The sequence below is a fragment of the Microcebus murinus genome, chromosome 8 (genome assembly GCF_040939455.1).
Source record: "Microcebus murinus isolate Inina chromosome 8, M.murinus_Inina_mat1.0, whole genome shotgun sequence".
Lineage (NCBI taxonomy): Eukaryota > Metazoa > Chordata > Mammalia > Primates > Cheirogaleidae > Microcebus > Microcebus murinus.
Window position 1 is genome coordinate 83572781 of NC_134111.1, and position 16133 is coordinate 83588913.

Below are 16133 nucleotides of genomic sequence, written 5' to 3' on the forward strand. Positions count from 1 at the left end.
ATTTAAGAAAAATACTTATTTACCTGTCCCTCCAACATTTGATGAGTACCTACTATATTTTAGGTACTATTCTAGATATTGATTATGCAGATAGCAAATAAGGTAAATAGGTACCTGGGGAAACTGTTGTCATGAATCATGGAAGTAAGAGTGGTTTGATACAAAACAAAACAAACGACAAAAAGAGATACTACTCCCTTGCTTGTTAGAGATGAAAATAAGGGTGGAAAATCCTGTAAAAACAAAAGTAATTTCTAAATTTGTAAATTCTAAATACCTATCTATACTATAAGGCTTGCTACCTTTTCAATGTAATATTGTATTTTATCCCAAACTTTTTCTTCAGGCACACTATATTGCAGGTTCCTTGAGGGCAGGAAACAAGTGTGATTCATTTGCATGTATATGCCTTGTGTCTAAAACGGTACACACTAAGTACACATTTATTAACTCTGACTTAGGGCCTTCCTCTAAGACATAACTTATTTTACTCACATTGGAATGCCCTTATCTTCCAATCCACTCACCTTATAAGATTTTATTCATTTTTCATTATTCCACTCAAGCACCTCTTTGATGAAACTTTTCCTTAATCCTTCAAAATTAGCCATTCCTTTCTTTGCCCATCATCATGCACTTTGACCATTAAAATAAGACCATATCTTCATTTCATTCTGGGTTCTTATTTCTGTCTTAGTGAGTATTAAATTATACATATATAATATATATCATTTATAATATCCATGTGCATGCACGCACATATGTAATATGCCTATGTACACACACACACAAACAGTACGTATGTATTACACATCTATAATCCTCTTCAAGATTGTTGAAGTCAAGGACAATGGATTATTTGCCATTATATCCTTGAGCTAAGACCATTTGTTGAATGAATGAATATATTCCATGATAATTATTTTTTTCTAAAGGAACAAATGATATGTGGAACAAAAAAGGTGTTATCAGTAAGCAGAAAACACTATTAGAGTTATCTTTAAATACATATATTAAAATACAGATATGCACATGGCTTAGTACAAAGTTTACATGGAATTTTAGAAATGCTAGTAGGAACTGACCATTACTTTTTTTAATTATTTTTTTTATAAAGAAACAACATATTTCTTGTCCCAGGCAGAAATGCTGGCTGTCCTTGTTATATTCTTTCCCAAATCTGTTCATTCTAATAACATATTAATTTTTAGTTCAAAATGGTTTCTAAAAAAGTAGATATCTAATAGTATACACCACATTACTCAAACATCTGTATGATACTTTCACATATCTAAAGGTTAAAATTTGACCATAGTCTATTTTTTGATCATTCTATTTTGTTATCCTTATAACAGCAAATATATTCTAGGGATGACACTAGTAATTCTTGCATAAAAAACAGATTCTTAGTTGTGCAAAGACCACATCCCGATTTCACTTTGTCCAAGTTCCTCTGAAGTTCTGATTTTCCTAAGTCTATTCCAGTTAAAGCAAAACCAAAGAAATGTAAGCATTAGTACTAATAGCCTGTTTAACAGAGTAAAAATAAATGAAAGCCAAGAGAAAAGTTTCCAAAAGGACTGGTTGGCTCTGGATAACTTCATATATAAATATATGCATTTATGAGCATATATATAAATCTACCTAAGTATTTGTGATTTCCTGTGTCTACTTTAAATTATTTGTAGATTTAAAAAAAAAACACATTTTTTGACAGTCTTTGTCTCCTTATCATAATATAAAATAGTTTCCAAAAGTACAAAGTAACTTTTTAAAGGCAGAAAAGGAGATGACTGGTTAAAAGTTATCAATTCTTATCTGACTGGTCCTCTGACTCTCCTAGTTCTCGGCCTGTCAGAAAAAGACAGACTTGCTAGATGTCATGTACTACATACATCCTGACAGAATCTTTCATCAATCTTAGGGCAAGAGCAACTGCTCTAAACTTGGGGCATCAGTCATTACAGTTTTGTTACTCTTGTTCTTTTCCTAGGTATGCTGCTTCTGTATCTCTTATCTGCTGGCTGCAGTCACAGACCCTGCCAGGCAAGAGCACAGATAGCAGGTGCAAGCAAGCATGTCTGCCTTTGTGCATGATGACACCACTATCCAGTAACAAAGAAGAGAAGAGAAAGAAAGGGGTCGCTTTACCCGCAAGAAGGAGAGGTCTCGGTTGTGCTCGATGCTGGTTATCTCCAAGTTGCCCATGACTACCTCACAGTTTTCATAGTATTTGCGCAAGGCTCGGTACTGCTGTTCCAGATCAGAGAGAGAGCTCAGTTTATTCTCTGTTCCTGCACACACTGCAAAAACACAAGATACACACAAAATTATATAACCTTTATATGACATGCACAATGATAATATCTTCTTCAAAACCCTCTATTCCATAAGTCTATCCCAATTCCTTGAATTAAAATATTTTTAATATCATTAAGAGCCATAGACCCACACACTGATAAATATCTTCACTTTTATATTCCTAAATTTCCTGTACTAATCACAAGGAATAGGAAGGCATGGAATCCACTGAAACACTAAGTAGGGAGATAAACTTAATCCGATTTGCTGTGACCATATGAAGCATGGTAATACATTTAGCTTCATTTAAATATGGTTTTCTTTACGACTTATAATTTGCTTTATTTTCTAATACAGCAATTCTACATATGTAAATAAATCAACATCAAAAGATGGTAAAAGTAACAATTTTATTTTACAAATGATATTTATTGTCTATTGTAAAGTAAGCTGTTCCAGTTGAGTAAATTTTTTTATATAATTAAGACTTGTATCTGTAAGACCTCAAAAATGCTATCTTTTAAAAAAGCAACTGTTAAATAACTTAGCTTGACATACTTACAAATGTATATTACAAATAAGATATGTAACAAAATAACACTTTTACTGATATAAACTGGGGTCATCACTATATATATCCATGAGTTTTCTGATGTATAATGGACTGGTAATATCTCTGATAGGTTATATTGAATCTGTTCATATGTGAGCACACAAATGTAAACACATTTAAAATTTGTGTGTGTGTGTGTATTGATTTCTTTTACATATTCCAGAACACAGATTTTTTAAGCTATTATTCCCATGATTTGTAAACCTGCCTATATATGATCTTTACTATGTAATGCACTGAATCTAATCTTAGAGTAAAAAACTACATTATGAATCTTGTAATAATAGTATGTAAAGTTAAAGAAAATAGATCGCAAATGAATCTTCTTTGAGTAAGTTACATGATACACACTGAATTTAAGGGAAAATACAAAGTGCAAACTTCAAAGACACAGGGAACAGAGCTTAGTAATAAAGTTATATATATACTATGTGTCAAGTACACAGAAGTGACAAAGAAGTCACAATGCCTGATGCCTGATGATGTGGTCAAGGGAATGGGTTTGTGTAAAGGGAAAGGCAAACAATCTAGATGAGTGTATCCTAATGTTATGACCACCTTAAAGCCTGTTTTTCCCTATGAACATGTCAGCAATAATAAAAATCATACTCCCAAAGTCTTGAAGAATAGTGTAAATCTTTAACCATAGAGGAAACTCATTATAAAAACAAAACCAAAATACAAACTATTAGAGTCTAGATTTCTAAAGTTAACCAAATAGTATATTTTGAAAGACCCTGCTATGAGTTGGATTGTGTAGCCCTAAAAGATATGTTGAAGTCCTAACCCTCCAGCACCTATGAATGTGACCTTACTTGGAAACAGTCTTTGTAGATGTAATCAAGTTAAGATGAGGTCATTAAGGTGGTCCCTAATCCAAGATGGTGGATGTCCCTTTAAGAGGAGGATAATACCATGTTAACACAAAGGCACCCAGGGAGAAAGTTCTGTGACCACAAAGGCAAAGAATGGAGTGATGTAGCTACAAACACCAAGGAATGCCAAGGACTAGTAGGTACAACCAAGAACTTGGGAGAGGCAAGGAAGGATTTTACCTGGAATTTCAGCAGGAGCATGACTCTGAGGACACCTTGATTTTAAACTTCTAACTCCCAGAACTGTTAGAGAATGAGCTCCTGTTGCTTTAAGCCACCTAGTGTGGGGTATTTTATCATTATTATTATTATTGAAGCACTAACATAATCTTTAGACTATTTTTCTCTAAAATTTCACATTTAAATAAATGTTAAAAATCACATCCTCTTGGGGCCCTATCAGCTTATCATCTGCAAGCTAGCTACTCTATCCTTCTTCCTCCCGAGTGCCAAGACTCTCATGTCATGCTACAATTCATTTGTTGCTTTACAGAATGTAGTTTTTGTAGAGTGGATATGGATGGGCATTATGAAAAAGACTTTTAGAATCTTCAATATCCATTTTCTTCTTCCTTTATAGTAAGACTGCACAATTTTTAGCTGAGCATGTGGCCCACCCAGAGTATAGACTACATCTCTCTTATCCCCTTGAAGGTAAATTTGGACAAGGGACTACGTTTTTACATGTTTTATGACACCTTCCCAGAACTTTATTTAAAACATGGTTGAAGCCTAATTTTGCCTCCTTCTTCATAATTTCTTCTGGCCTGCTGCCAGAAATGCAGGTGTGATGGCTAAAACGTCAATCACTATATTGGACCATAAGAATGATTGACACATCTGAGAGATGACTGGAAATTTAGCTGAAAGGAAGTAGAATTTTCAAACAATTGATATTGTATATTATCTTATTATCACTAATTCAAGAAAATGATAAATATTGGCCCTAACTACCAAAATATTAGAATAGGAAGGATTGAATTCTAGTTGAATAATATGCTTTTGATATTAAGTAATGTAAACTATTCTGCCTGGTCATTTGGCTGAATTTGTTCAATTTATAATGAAACTACAAAATCATTCCTGATCATAGCAACTTTTTGCTGGTTCTGTGGAAGATATCCTTATTATTAAAACTAACAAAACACAAAAAAATGAATTTCTGTTGATAACTACAATAATATTCAACATAAGCAGGAGAATAAAAAACAGTTTCTTTATGTACATATTCCTTATCAGTCAAAGTCTTTGGAGATCAAGGTACATTTTTTTTTTCATTATATACATATAGGTTCTTTTGGAAAAAAACCCTTAATCCATAATCTTTATTTTACTGCTTCCTGCAAACATAGCAAAAATCTTTATAAACTTATAAAATGTTTATTGAGAACAGATACTATTATATAGGTTTATGAAATACAGATTTTAATTATTTTAAATTCTGAAGAGGACATATTTTAATAGAATGAATTATGTGGGTAGTTAAGCATCCATTAATAAACTTACTGCCCCATTTCTAAACTATATGCAATGCCGCATTTCAACTTGTATACAACTTATATTGTACAGGTATTTTCAACTGGAAACAAAACTTGTAATTTAATATTAATATATAAAAATTTAATATGCAATAATCTAAATGAAAATATTTCTAAAACATTGAATGTATTCTTACCTTTTCTATAGAAGTTTAAATTTTGAAAGATACTATAGCTGCAATACCTAGGTACTTTTGCATATTTCTCATCCTAGGTAGTTTTAAGTTTGTGGTAAGTTCTCATTTTTGATATTCATTCAAATATTCTGTATTGTCTAAATATTTAGGATTTTGTTTAAACTGATCATAATAAATATATGCTTCCCTACATTGCAATAATTCATTAATTGACAGCAAAACAATTATAACTGCTACTCAGAGAATAACCCTCAACTCAGAAAAAAAGTTGCTATTGTTCAATAAATGATCAGCTGTGTTTTGCATATAATTTATTTAAAAAAATTGGAATAAATATGTTTAGAAATATTTTTGAACCAAAAAAAGATTCTCCAAGAAACAGAAAATCTCATTAATCACAATACTCTATTTGCCAAAACATTCTAGTCTTTGCAGTTTTTACTATACATTGTTCAATTTAGGAGACATTTTTGTCTCAGTGAGACTTTCATTTATATTTATGTTTGATTCAAATTATATAAAATAGATAGTATGTTTGTCATACCTCTTATCAGGAAAGACAGACTTGAGTTTAAGAGAACTCGTTTGGATAGGCACATCAAAATCATTTGTAGTTCTCATGCAGCCTTCACTAAGTGACTCACAACTTCCATTTGTCAATTGATTTTACAATCAGACCAGCTATACAAGACAATGCTTAAACCGTCAAGTTTCATTGATTTCACAAAGCTGTTTATCAAAACAAAATTGAAAAATCTTCTTCACCAGCCAAAACAAGTTTAACAAAATTCAGCCCCCTTACCAATACTATTATAAAGTCCTTAAACTACACGCCTACAAATAGTTCAAGCTTCAAAAATCTGAAATTAACATGTGCTCCCTGGAGTTTTCATTCCAAATGTAACTCCAGGAATAAAACTATATGTGAGGCTTTAATAAAATCACCAATTATTCCATTTAGTATTGATTCTGTTACAAATGTAGCTATAATTGCAAATACAGGCCTTTTATTCTTCTTGATTTAAGATTTATATCCAACAGTGGGTAAATTACATAATCCTCATTCAGTAAAAAAATAAGAATTAGGAGTTTGTAGCAATATAAAAAGGTTGGTTAACAAAATTATTCACTTGATTCATAAGGAAAATATATCAGAAGCAAAATAAAGAAATGCTAACATTCATATTAAAACCAAATATCAACTCTTGCCTGTAGGAGTGTTATGGCCATGAAACCAGCACTCCATTTGCTCTCAAAGAAATGATAGTAAGAATAAAAAAAAAGTTTGCCTAATTCTCAAATCAAATGCCTATTGTGAGATATCAATTAAGAAATTAATCATTATTTATTTAGCATCTACTTTGCTCCTGGTATAATTGAAAAATATTTATTGACAAAAATTTTCAAGGTGTTTTGGAAGGGCTCATTTAGTTGTACAAGACATATAGCTGAAAAGCAGTGAGCAGTATATATAATCACAAATATATATATATATATATATATATATATATATATATATATATATATATATATATATATAGTGTGTGTGTATAATTAAGAGACTATCTGCATGGACAAAAATTTAGTAACCTGAAAAAAAATTCTTAATTTCTTTATATGACTTAACATCAATAAATATTTTCTAATTCAGAAATGTTAACATAATAAACATGCTTTCAGATTAATGAACATTGTTGGGCATTCAAAAATCTAGTGCTAAGGTAAATCCCAAAATATAAAATATTTAAAGAACATGTAAGAAACCATAAACATTTCCAATGACTATCACTGAATGCTATTATAGTTATGCATAGATGGCAAGATTTGTCAGCTTTATGTTCAAAATATATCCCCAAATGGGTCCAAATTTGCCACTTCCACAGCTATAGTCTTTTAATCCAAGCCACTGCTATCTCTCCTCTGGACTTAGGCAGTAGCCTCTTGACTAATGCCCACATTTCCTATTTGCCCTCATAAATTCATTCTCCACACAGAGACCAGAATTATTTTTTTATAAACATAAATCGTTCATGTCACTCCCCTACTAAAAACACTCCTTAGCTTCTAATTACACTTGCTATCAAATCCAAACTGTTTACCCATAGCTTATAGCTTATAAGAATCTATATTCATTTTTTCTCAAATGTCACCCTTTCAGAAAAGCCTTCTCTGAGCACCTCATTTAAATAGATATTGGACCTCAAAACATTGTGCTCCACTAGAAGACACAACAATTATTCCGTTGGACTGGAAGTGACTTCCATACAGCCACTTTGGACTCCTCATGCCTCTGAATCAATTGGGAAAGAAGGGAGAGATACTATGCTGGATGGAGTCACTAATGCTGACTCCTAAGGAAAATTGCACTCCTCCTCCACAATAGAGGTAAGAAAGAGTATGTCTGTAATACAGGAACTTTCTTAGGGCATTTATTACTATTACCATGCCCTGTGATTAAGGTCAGTGAAGAACTACAACAACCTGATCCAGGCAAGACTAATAATGGTCCATTTCATTCAGGAATGAAGGTTTGGGTCACCCAACAGGTAAAGAACCATGACCAACCAAGGTGTTTGCTGAAGTCAAAGAGAATAGATAGGCATAGTAGAAGAAAGTATCTATAAATACAAATGATCTTGTAACCAGTTACATAAATGAGGACTGTAATTATCATGAGTATTTACTACTTATTTTGTCATGACTTTCTTTTTCTCTCTTATTCTCTTGTCCTATAACATAATCAAATTATCTAAGTATTGTTAATTTTACACCATAGTATTTAAGTGATAGGAGATCAAAGAGAAAAGAAAACATCACAAAAAGATTTTACCTCTAAGGAATTAGTGCATTTTTGGTTGTACTCATGATAGTTGTATCATGTTAGATGAAATTATCAATTTTTTACTGTCTTTAGTTGGAGGTTAAATGCAGACCAAAGAGATGCATATGGTTGCCAAGTTGACAAGGGATGGACAGGTGATGGTTAATTTTATGTATCAATTTGACTGGTCCAGAGAATGCCCAGATAACTGGTTAAACATTATTTCTATGTGTGTCTATCAGGGTGTTTCCAGAAGAAATTAGCACTGATTGGTAGACTCAGTAAAGCAGATGGCCCACCCCAATGCGGGTGGGCATGATCCTATCTATTAAGAGCCTGAATAAAACAAAAGGGCTAAATGTGTTCTCTGCCAGGCTACTTAAACTGGAACATTGATCTCCAGCCCTTGGCACTCTTGGTTCTTAAACCTCCAGATCTGACTGGAATCGACATCATTAGCTGTCCAGCTCTCATAACTTCATACTGCACCACTGGCTTTCCAGGGTCTCTAGCTTGCAGAAGACAGGTCGTGAGACTTCTTAGCCTTCATAATAGTGTGAGCCAATATTATATAATAATAAACTTTTAATAAATCTCCCTCTCTCTCCCTGTATACGTGTACTATCTGGGCATCCTGTGTACTATCTGGGCAGCCTTTGTCCAGTTAAGTTGAAATGTGAAATTAACCATCACAATCCCATCCTTTGTTTATTTGGCACCCATACACATCTCATTAATCTGTACTTAATCTCCAAATAAACATAACAACAAGGTCATAATTTCACCTAACACAACTATTGTGCACACAACCAAAAACACACTAACTCCTATCCCAGAAGAGAAGGTAAAGTCTTTTCATAATGTTTTCTCTTCTTGATATCTTATAACCTAAATTTTCTTAGTTTTATTTCTCTGGAGAACTCTTAACAAACCCATATTAATTCATTCTCCACAAAGAGGCCGGAATGATCTTTTTAAAAACGTGAATTGTTCACATCACTCTCCTACTGAAAACATCCCTTGGTTTCTAATGACACTTAATATAAAATCCAAACTTCTTATCATAGCCTATAAGAATTGTATTCAAGTCTTTGCTCAAGTGTCACATTTTCAAAAAAGCCTTCTCTGACCCCCTTATCTAAAAGAGGTATCAGATTCCCATACATTGTTATCTGCCTTCCTTCTTTTTGTTTTATTATTATGTGAAATTACATTCTGTGTTTGCTTGTTTACTTTTTTTTTTATATGCCTCTATTTCAGAATGCAAGCTCCATAGGATATTAGGCCCTTTGCTCAGCACCTAGGAGAACAGGCATATGATAGACTTACAGTCAATATCTGTTGAATAAATAAGTGGGCTTCAGAGTCATTAAGAACCAAAATGGAGCCAAAATCATATGATTTCTCTATTTTTTTTAATTTTAAAATATTAAGAGTGTACAAATGTTTTTGTTACATGGATACCTTTTATAATGAACTTAATCAAGTCACTTTACCATTCTGAGTCTTAGTTTCTGCATCTATAAAGTGGGGTTTGTGATGAGTTTTATTAATAAATTCAGTTTAGGTGCTACAAGCACAATACTTCTAGGACAATTTTTCAATTGATTGGTAGCAGTCATCCCTATCTTTTTTAACCTGCACAGAAATGCTTCCCTTGGCTCAGCATATATTTCATCATGTCATGTATTCTAGACTCTTGCTTTAAAACTAGGGTTTTTATTTAGGGTTGAAATTTATCATGTTTTTTTTTTTTTTTTTCCATTTTTGAGAATTTTTTTTTAACTTATTAGGGTGATTGTTTTTTTGAGATGGGATCTCAATTTCTGTTATTTAGGCTGTAATCTCAAATTCCCAAGCTCAGGCAATCCTCCTGCCTCAGCCTCCTGAGTAGCTGGGACTACAGGTGTGTGCCACCATGCCCAGCTATGGGGTGAATTATCAATAAATTGAAATTATTGAACTGTTTGTTCCTGAAACACCACACTCAATGACCATACATTACTCCATTAGTATACTTCTGGATTTTATTGCTCTTATTCATTTTTCACTATTTTTTAATATTAAAAAACATGTTTCAATGTTTTAAAATATTTTTATCAGATGTCATTAGGCCTAAAATGACAAAAATTAAAATGGGTTTATATTTTAGAAACTTCATGTTCAACATAATTAATTTTAAAAGTATTAAAGAAAAATATTAATACCAAAATAGGAACTGTGTTTCGTGATTTATATTACATAAAACTAGAAATAAAGTATTTTTTGGGGCCGGGCGCGGTGGCTCACGCCTGTAATCCTAGCTCTTGGGAGGCCGAGGCGGGCGGATTGCTCAAGGTCAGGAGTTCAAAACCAGCCTGAGCAAGAGCGAGACCCCGTCTCTACTATAAATAGAAAGAAATTAATTGGCCAACTGATATATATATATAAAAAAAAATGAGCCGGGCATGGTGGCACGTGCCTGTAGTCCCAGCTACTCGGGAGGCTGAGGCAGGAGGATCGCTTGAGCCCAGGAGTCTGAGGTTGCTGTGAGCGAGGCTGACACCACGGCACTCACTCTAGCCTGGACAACAAAGCGAGACTCTGTCTCAAAAAAAAAAAAAAAAAAAGTATTTTTTTGGGTAAAAATCAGTATTGCTTTTTTTAAAAAAAGTAACTTTATAATATTTTCTGTGAATCTTTTGTCTTCTACTACTGTGTTACTCCTAAAGTGATAAAACACAGAGACTGTTGCAAATAACTAAAGGACTTTTTAAAATAATCCTTTAGCCAAATTAAAAATACATTTGGCATTGTAGACCTTCATTAATAGAGTTGCACCTAAAAAAGACATAGGCATTGTATAGCACAGATGAGTGATAAGCAAGTCCATAGATTACTGCTATGTGCTGATTTACCTAAAATTGAATCGATCTGTATTTTATCCCTTTGCTTACTTGAGATAGTTTATAAATGCCCTCAAAATTCTTAAACTGCTAATATATATTGTGAAGGGAAATAATCTCATAATTGGAGAGGTTATATCATAAAAAATGACAAAAATGATACATATAAAAATTTTAAATGGTTATCTTCTAACTACGAATCATATGTTTTCTGAGTAGTCTACTCCAACATAGTCTTTTCAATATAAAAGTTTATCCTTACAAGGTGCCCATTTTTTCATTTTATATTTCAAAGACTTGCTTAGTAAAATTAAAACAATTGCAAATCATTTTCAATGAATTATATGGAACATCAATAACTGACTTGCAACTATTTATATATAATTTTAGTTGCTCTTCTCTATTGTTTCCTGTCTTCAAATATTTTGTTTTTTCCTGATTTATATCTCATAAAATTCCCTTGTTGAAAGTTGAAAAAACATAATAGCAAGACTTTACAGATTTAAAATTACATTACTGCCATCTATACTTGGATGAAAATCTTATTTCATCCAAGCACAGATCACAGAAATATAATTCCGTCAGAAATGTAATATTCCCCTTAGCACTATTTTGCCACTATCCCCTCCCTTCTGTTTTACCATCCCTCCCCCACAACACAAAAAGTCCTTCTTATTTACTTTGTACTATATCATTTTCTGGTGGAAGTGCTAGGTCCTTAACTTTAATGTAGGTACTGGACTTGACAAGCAATTAAAGCAAACAATTTCCACTCATCAAGGCTTGCCAAATTAGTCATCTGCCATCTGCCCCCTCATCTGGCTCTCCTTGAGGTCTTGCTGTGAATCTGGATGCACTTTCTCAGATTAAGAGGGACAGCGCAGACCTCCAAGCTGGTGAAATGCCAGTGGGAGCTAAGTATGTAAACATTAACAAACATCTTTCTTCCCTAGATTATCATGCCTTCAACCATCCCCTTGTGTGTAATAAAAACCAGCCTGATTGTGATGCCTTATCACTGGGAGACCTTTGCCATTCAGTGTAATTAAAGTGGGAGTGTGTAGGATTGTTTTCCCAGTTAGAAGTATTTACAAGAAGAAATTAAACTAGATGTCCCTAATATATGCTATGCTCACATACCAAGGCTGCTTTCTCAAGTATTGATAAAAATGTACATTAAGAAATGGACCATGGCAATTCTTTTGCACCGGTTTTAGAATGAGACTTCCTTCTCTGTTGCTTTCATCTGCAAATGTTTACTTGGCTGATAACATCCAATGGGCGTTTTCTAGAGACATTCAATCAAGCTATAACATTAATGGGCAAAATTGAGAAACAGCAAGAGTGAAACATGGTATTGTTGTCACCCCATGCTTGCTTTTAAGGTCCCTCCTCCCTTAAGGCATTCTGCAACCCAGGTCTGCTCTAGTACAATGGGTGCCTCTGTGCAAAGGTACCAAGGTACTCCTCTTCTGAATGGAAGAAACTCCATGCCAGGGCACATGGCTTGGCCATCAGAATGTGGGCTACATTTTATCCCCATCTGTCTCCTGGTCCATGTGTTTGTTTGCAGTGATGAGCTTGCATAATTATAAACAGAAGCCCTAGTCCACCCCGCCATCCTGAGTTATCCATCCAAATTTGCTCATTCACAGTAAAATTATGTCCAAATATTATAAGTAACACCTCTTCAAATTAAAGGACAAGTCTGCTAATGTTAGACTTTGGGGTGAGAAGAAGAGATGTGGCAAACAACTTTTTGACTGAAGACCCTTTACTGTATCTTCAGATAATAAAGCCTAATCTGAGATCACCTTCTTGTTTTTTAATATTTGTATTTTTTTAGAAACAGTGTTTTGCTCTGTCACCCAGGCTGGAGTACGGTGGTGAGATCATAGCTCACTGTAACCTCAGATTCCTGGGCTCAAGCAATCCTCCTGCCTCAGCCTCTCAAGTAGCTGAGAATACAGGCATGTGTCACCACAGCCAGCTAATTTTTTTGATTTTTTTTTTTTCCAGTAGAGACGGGGTGTCATATGTTGCTTAGGCTAGTCTTGAACTCCCGGCCTCAAGCAATCCTCCCACTTTGGCATTCCAAAGTGCTGGGATTACAGGCACAAGCCGCTGCGTCTGGCCCTGAGATCACCTTCCAGCAAAGTTTTTTGGGATGTTTTAGAAGCTAATTTGTAGTCATGTTACCCTCTTGGATAAGAAAAAAAAAGCATCCACATGACATGAATGTAGAATACATCTTAAAATATACCTTTATAATTTATTTTAAATTGTTTTCTTATAACCCAAACTCTATTATTTTAGAAACACGATTCTATAATCTTCAACAAATTGGTATTTCTAAAACAGATTTAGATGAGTAGTGGGTTGTTATTTTTATAACATAATCATACTTCCAAGTACAATCACAATCAAGTTCCAAGTACTGATTGTAATGGCATGTTTGATAAGAAGATAGCCTTATCAAGCACGCCATTAGTGAGCAATATCTGCCATTCATTCATTTTTCTGCCATGCATTTATTCATTAAATGTTTATTGGGCAATCACAATACACAGAGATCTAGGCTAAGTGCAAAAAGAATAAGAAATAAATAAGATCTATGTGTCAAATTTATAACCTTTTACATTCTGAGAGCAATCCTCTGTAAAATGTTTAGAAATAATAACATACAAACGTAGTTAGGCCGCTATTAAACATAAATAATTTTTTCTGTCTTTGATTCACTGCCACTGAATAAGACTCACAGTCAAAGTCAAAATTCATCTGACTCACAAATAAAATATGAAGCAGAGCCTCCTTCCCCCCTACACACAAAATATACATCACTTTATATTATAAAATTAATCATCAATTGTGGGAACCACAACAGTAGTGACAGTAGTAAATGGTATTACCAACCCATCAGCAGCATGTATATCTGAAGAAATACCATAAACTATGCAATGGTTTGAATGTCTGTTTCCTCTAAAACTCAGGTTGAAACTTAAACCTCAACATTAGTAAAAGTATTAAGTGGGGCAGCCTTTAAGAGGTGACTGGATTATGAAGACTCTGCCCTCATGGATGGATTAATGAATTCATGAATTAATGGACTGGTAGGTTAATGAGTTAATGGATTAATGGGTTATCACAGGAGTGAGTTAGTTATCACAAGAGTGGGTCTGCTATAAAAGCCAGTTTGGCATGGTCCAGCCCTCTTGCCACCTGATACCCTATGCCACCTCAGGACTCTGTATAGAGTACCCACCAATAAAAATGTCCTCACCAGATGCTGACCCCTAGATCTTGGACTTCCTAGCCTTCAGAACTGTAAGAGATAAATTGATTTTCTTTAGAAGTTACCCAATCTCAGGTATTCAGTTACAGAAACAGAAAATGCACTAAGACAGTTTTAAAATGCTTTATTCGGTTAGCCAGGCTGGTGTGTATCTCTTCCTGGGTCCTCATTCACTTTTCTAAAAGGTCAAGGAGAAAGTGCTCTGACATAGACAGGATAGATGCATTTTTTAAAAACTATTCCACTTCAGGCTGATTTTCAATTAAGCCTCCATTCTAAATTACCTAATAACTATATGCTTAAACATATTGTGGGTTTGGTTTTATTTTTTAAACTTTTTACTTTTATTCTCTTTAATTCAGAAATTTATATTATAGTTTTAGGATATTACCAAAATATCTCACTGCTAATATTAATAGCAACTTCCCTACTCACTCTACATCATTATGGGGCATCAGATACAATGTGGATACTATGTGGGGAGTCACTTAATTTGGCATGTTTTCCCATGGAAGTTTCACTAATATTTGGATATAAAAATCTGGTATCCTACCTGGGGTCTTTATTATAAAAGAACAGCAATTTGTAAAATCTATCATAAGAGGTTGAAAGTAAAAGTAGAAACTTTTAATGAAATATGTATTATATGACACATAAAGAAGAGCCAAGGTGATATTTAACACTTTTTTTTAATCATTAGAACTCAGAAATATTTTCTATATTTAAGAACAATACTTAAAACACACACACACACACACACACACACACAGGCCGGTCACGGTAGCTCACTCCTGCAATCCTAGCACTCTGGGAGGCCAATGCAGGTGTAGCAATTGAGCTCAGGAGTTGGAGACCAGCCTTAGCAAGAGCGAGACCCTATCTCTACCAAAAATAGAAAAAAATTAGCCAGGCATGGTGGTGCATACCTGTAGTCACAGCTACTTGGGAGGCTGAAGCAGAAGGATTGCTTGAGCCCAGGAGTTTGAAGTTGCTGTGAGCTAGGCTGACGCCATGGCACTGTAACCAAGGCAACAGAGTGAGACTCTGTCTCAAAATAAAACGCACACACACATACACAGGGGTATGTTATTTGCTAGTGATAACACATCTGAACTTTTTTTTTCTTGTGGTTTTGTCAAAAGTATTTAGGCGTGATAAAAAAATAAAGACCAAAATGCATTACAACATTCCTTAATTTATTTTATCTAAGACTATTTGGCAAAACAGGTATCAAAAACATCCCATTTGGCATTAATATCTCATGTCCTACTAACAATAGTAGAAGTTCTGTAGTATCAGGTTCAATTTTAAAAGTAGAGAATGATTTATGATTTCTTTTCTTTATATAAAATGAGACTAGTACCAAAAAAGCAACCACAGCACAGGTTAACTAATGTCTACAAATACTTATTTTGAACAATTGGGTTCAACAGTAGTATATTTTAATAAAGTAAAGATTTTCATAAACAAGATGAAATATTTATATGCTAAGCACACATTACTTTTTATAAATTTAGAACCACAGAGTTGTACTGTAATAGTTATGCATTATAGTAGACATCTATGGAAGATGCTATAGGTGACAGCCATCAGGTTTTTAAAACGTAATGAAAGAATCTTAAAGTAGTACAATCTTAGCAAGTACCAGTCCATTTTATAAATGAAGAAACT

General features: G+C 33.8%; 1 protein-coding gene across 6 annotated transcripts in view; it reads right to left on the minus strand.

The window, feature by feature from the left end:
* The window catches only part of ERBB4 (erb-b2 receptor tyrosine kinase 4), a 1053313-nt gene that overhangs the window by 665777 nt on the left and 371403 nt on the right, over positions 1-16133 (minus strand). For all 6 annotated transcript variants that reach the window (XM_020288223.2, XM_020288220.2, XM_020288224.2 and 3 more), the window contains exon 2: positions 2152-2303. In XM_020288223.2, the coding sequence (XP_020143812.1) occupies positions 2152-2303 (152 nt within the window). The remainder of the gene's footprint in view (positions 1-2151; positions 2304-16133) is intronic.